The 4,876-nt window shown below is 29.9% G+C and overlaps 1 protein-coding gene across 1 annotated transcript; it reads left to right on the forward strand.

Moving 5' to 3' along the window:
- The first annotated feature begins 1,860 nt into the window (after positions 1-1,860).
- On the forward strand, positions 1,861-3,247 carry LOC121130670 (uncharacterized). Its single transcript, XM_040726391.2, has 5 exons — positions 1,861-2,056; positions 2,115-2,264; positions 2,323-2,414; positions 2,634-2,847; positions 2,913-3,247. Exons 1-5 carry the CDS (start codon positions 1,999-2,001, stop codon positions 3,245-3,247), a joined length of 849 nt encoding a protein of 282 aa, XP_040582325.2. The 5' UTR covers positions 1,861-1,998.
- The last annotated feature ends 1,629 nt before the right edge of the window (positions 3,248-4,876 follow it).

Raw genomic sequence — 4,876 nt, forward strand, 5'->3', positions numbered from 1 at the left:
AATGAAGACTGATTATTTTATTCCTTGATTTGATGCGACCTAGTTAAAACCTTTGATGGCCAATCATAATGAAAATATAGGCACTACAATTTGGCCTAACTTTACGCATAAATGAAATATTATTTTAATTTGACACAATTATGTGGGGCATATAATTATTAGAACAAATAAAGGCAATTTGTGTGCATTGATATGTCACAATAGATATAACAATGCAAAAAAGTGATAATTAGGTTTCAATGCAAAGTATTTTAAAATATTTTATATTCTACCCTTGTTTATAATATTTATCAATGTTTATCATAAAAGATTGTTTGTTCTATTTATCATAATAAAGTTAAATTGGAACAAAGGAATACTAAAATATAGACTTTGTGACCTTATGACCTTTGTGATCTAAATAATTTTATTATGAAATAAAATACAACGAAAATATTACGCATCAATTAATTTTTAAACAAGATCAATATCTTCAAAAATATTTTATATAGGGTAGGTGGTATGAGGTCAAAACTCTAGAAGCCTCTAAATCCTGAAAAGAAGGACATAAAATTCTAAATTGTACAATATACTTTTTTTTTTTTTTTGGGATGCTTAAAACATACAAACAAAACACCTAAAATAATAAATATATTTCATCACAATTCATGCTGCAATATTATGTAGTTATTATTCCTATTTATAATGATTAATTTTGAAAGATAAAACAAAAAAAAAAAAAAAAATAATAGTTGTAATAATGGGTTTATTTCGTAATGTGTCTTCCACAATATTGATATTAATACTTTATCAATATATTCAATGTAAATTTTGTGTGTGTGTCTGGGTGTTTTACAAAGGTGGGGTAAAAATTTTTTTTGGGTCCCTATAAACGCGACAGCAGTATAGGTTAAACTTTACTTTTTGTTCCATTTATTCTCTTGTTCAATTTGAGAGGCAGGGTATTTTGGGATATTAAGACGATTCCTGAAGCTCATAAAAGGGTGGAGGGGGGTGGAGAAATTTACTTTGCTTATCCCCAGCAGCCCACATCTACAACCTCTGGGCGGGGTTATGTTATACCATATTAGAAGGATCTGTTGGTGCCTAGAAAAGTGGTGTTGCATAGCTTTATATATATTTTCGCCCAGTACTTAAACGGTTCAATCTGAAGGCCGTGGTGTATTTTGGTATATTATAAGGGTTCCTTGATTCTCATGCAAGCGGCTACCATACTGCAATTTGTGCTTCTGGCCCAGAATAAAGCAACTACTTTCTCATTGAATGAAAGAAGACTGCCCTTATATTAGTAAATTCATTCACAAGAAATCAAAATGAGAATTATTTTTATAGTCGTTATTTATTACTTATTAATTAAATAGACGAGTTCTAAAATATATTTAATTTCTTTATCTCCCCGGCAAGCCTACTCTAGTATTTTGACGAGTCAAATAATTAAATATACTGTGATTAAAAATCGGTTTAATAAGAATCATAATTATGCAGTATTGGAGCATAATTCATCATCAAATATATTTATTATTTTGTTGGCAATGTGTCTTAAAACCATTTATAACCCAAGGGAAATAGTCAGGTTAAGGTTTGATGGGAACACAAGGGAGGCTTAAGTATTAATCAAGAGCCTTATAACATTTCTAAAAGCGAAATAAGGTTCAAGACGTGAGATTAGAGATACACCAATTAACATTCTCTAACGATCCAAGCTATAACAATAAAACAATAGTGCATATATTAGAAATAAGCTGTAATTATGTTTTCCCAGTAATATTTATTATAGAACAGATGTGAACAAATATTGATCTGACTATTGGGAATTCATAGGTATTATTACTTGAGTCACAGGCCATTTTAGCCATGTAAATATTGAAGCAGTTGTCATTTATTTTTTGAAACACAAATATAAACATATAAATCACATTTTTTTTTCTTCAGTTGAAGTCAGTTTACTCGTCAAATATTTCAAAAGTAAATATACAAATTTGATTCCTTAACTTAGCCATGAAGATTATCACAATATGTTTATTTCTACAGTCATTAATTTCCACTAATGGCAAAGGTTTGTAAATTTAGTTTTCATTAAATTTAACCCCAAATATACATGTGAATATTATTAGAATGTACTACTCCGTCTGGAGATTGTTTATTTCCCTTCACATACCGTGGGACGCATAAAATTTGCACTTTTGTGGATACAGATATCTATCCTAAGCCTTGGTGTTATGTAAAAAATGGTGGGTGGGACTATTGCTCAGATGACTGTTTTGGTAAGCATCATAAATTCATTGCAACAGTATAAAAGAAGATTAATTATATTTTATAAAGACTGTGGAGTATCTAACGATTTAGGAAACTCATGTAAAATGCAAAAAGCGGGCTCAGAGGGATATTTTGATAATGCCGTATTCCCTTGGCATGTACGTATAGTAAACATCAATAACCAACAAGTATTGTGTAATAGAGTTATCTTAAACAATGATCATGTGCTAACTACAGCTAGTTGTAAAGGATTTTATCACCAATATGGAATTATTGTAGGTGTAATATTAGAGTTGAACTTACCTCCAATGATGATATAATATTTTGTTTCAATAATATGGTAATTATTACAAATAAGACTTTCCTTTTCGTCTAAGGTATATGCTGGAGCAGGTGTATTCTACTATGACAGTGGTTATCAAGACGGATATGTTAAAAGTTTTGTTGCACATGAAGGTTACAACCCTCGAACAGGTGAGAACAACCTTGCCATAATTGGCCTACGCGACAGAATAGTTTGGAATGATAGAGTCCTTCCCATTTGCTTTACTGACGATTATTTACCAATTCAGGAAGGACAATCAGCAACTTGTAAGTGTATTGATAGTTATTTAAATCAATATGAAATAGGTAACACATAGACTTAAACTTTTCAGTTAGTGGATCTTATATTTATAATACTGGGAGCTTTATACCATATGTTCACTTTTCCGTTGTAAAAAAATTGCCAGAACATACGGACAGAGATTGCCAAAAAAATGATCTTTTTTGTACAACAAAAAACTCAGTAAGTTATCGTGTCAATCAAGGAGGACCATTAACCATATGTCAAGATTCGAAAAGATGTATTTTGGTTGGCATTCTATCAGGCATCAATGAAAATAAAAAATTCCTTGTTTTTAAAAATATTTCAAGGCATGTAAACTGGATCTATAATTATATCTATCATATTGATAATAAAATTGTGAAGCATATTTGGGCATGCACTTAAATTTAAGATGTTTAATTACTCAACAAACTACTATCTGATTAAGCAACATAAATGCAATATGCTGAAAGGAAAAAATAGATACCAAGAGACAACAAACAATAGTAGGATTTCAGAGTTGTAGCAGAGAAGTTTAAACAACAATATAGTTTAAAAAGCTATGCATTCACAAATAGTAAATTTTGGAGAAAAAAGTTCTTCAAGCACTACATAACAGCTTGAAAAAAAAAGTATAATTTAATGAGAAAAAGAAGTACTTAAGACTGTGCCAAAATGACAAAAGTTGGGAATTTGGTAACGCTTAATATTTTTAATTTTGCATTTCACTCCTGTAACAAGAAAAAATCCATCAAATGTGTAAAAAATGGTATTTCATGGACGTGTTTTGACTTGAAAATCTATAAAATGCCGAAAAAAAACGACATTTTTATGTTGTTCCTTTAAACTTATCGATTTGAATCAAGTTACAGCATTTTCATTTCTGTAAGCATTATAGAAATAACAAATATTTAGCACGAATATTTTTTTAAAAGTTTCTCTAACTTGCCTCATTGTATGATTATTTCAGTTTCAAATATGCTGCCAATAAATAAATATTCTCTTGCGGTACAGTACTACTCAGTCTGGAGATTGTTTATTTCCGTTCATATACCGTGGGACTCATAAAATTTGCACTTTAGAGGATAAAAATATCTATCTTAAGCCTTGGTGCTACTGAAAACGTAAGATCAATTCATAAGCCCAAAGTGGGACTATTTCTGAGATGAATGTTTTGGTAAGTATTATAAATTCATTGCAACATTATAAAAACAGATTATATTTATTTCATCAAGATTGTGGAATATCCAATGATTTAGGAAACTCATGTAAACAGCAAAGAACGGGCTCAGAGGGTTTTTATGATAATGCTGTATTACGTTGGCATGCACCTATTGTAAACAGACAAACCCAAAAAGTATCCTGAAAGCCCCTGAAGCTCCAGAAAAGTCCATGAGAAGAGATGAAAAGCACGGTAAAATGGCGACAAGAATGTTTAAAGTATTTAATTGTAAAAGTTTTGACAAAATAGAAGAACAAACTTGGGAGGAAGAACGTGTCACAAAAATAAATCTAATAATGAAAATTAGAAAGAAAGAAAATCTCCACCTCAGTTTGAAGAAAACATAGAATATAAAGAATACGTAAATTGGAAGACATTTTGGGATAATTATTTATTAGGTCTTGGATTTGGGGCTCAGAATGAAATAAAGAAAACGGTTTTTTTAAGTCATTGTGTAGTCTGAAAATGCTGGATAAGATTGAATTAAATGATGTTTACCATTTTTCTATTCCAGATCCGAATATATAAGATATTCTTAATGTTAGTGCTCAAATAGGAATGACTTACTTTTCTTGTAATGTTTATATTATTTAAATAAGCTATTTGATAAATATAAAATGAGTTCAGTAATATTGAAGAAATTTTGTATCCTTTATAATTTCAAACATAAAGATATATAATCAGAGCTCAAAGTAGCACTTGTAGAATTTAGGACATTCAACTTCCGAAGGACACGTTGATCAAAGGAATGAGTCATCAGTTGTGATAATAAATTTCTTTGTTAGAGATACATTTAAAAAAATCAATGTTTT

Source organism: Lepeophtheirus salmonis, unplaced genomic scaffold, assembly GCF_016086655.4.
Source record: "Lepeophtheirus salmonis unplaced genomic scaffold, UVic_Lsal_1.4 unplaced_contig_1051_pilon, whole genome shotgun sequence".
Classification (NCBI taxonomy): Eukaryota; Metazoa; Arthropoda; class Copepoda; order Siphonostomatoida; family Caligidae; genus Lepeophtheirus; species Lepeophtheirus salmonis.

Bases quoted from the DNA above. Each gene is read 5' to 3' on its own strand.
- LOC121130670 (XM_040726391.2), top strand. From the start codon at position 1,999: ATGAAGATTATCACAATATGTTTATTTCTACAGTCATTAATTTCCACT. The intron at 2,057-2,114 runs GTTTGTAAATTT...GAATATTATTAG, and splicing joins AATTTCCACTAATGGCAAAG to AATGTACTACTCCGTCTGGA. The intron at 2,265-2,322 runs GTAAGCATCATA...TATTTTATAAAG, and splicing joins TTGCTCAGATGACTGTTTTG to ACTGTGGAGTATCTAACGAT.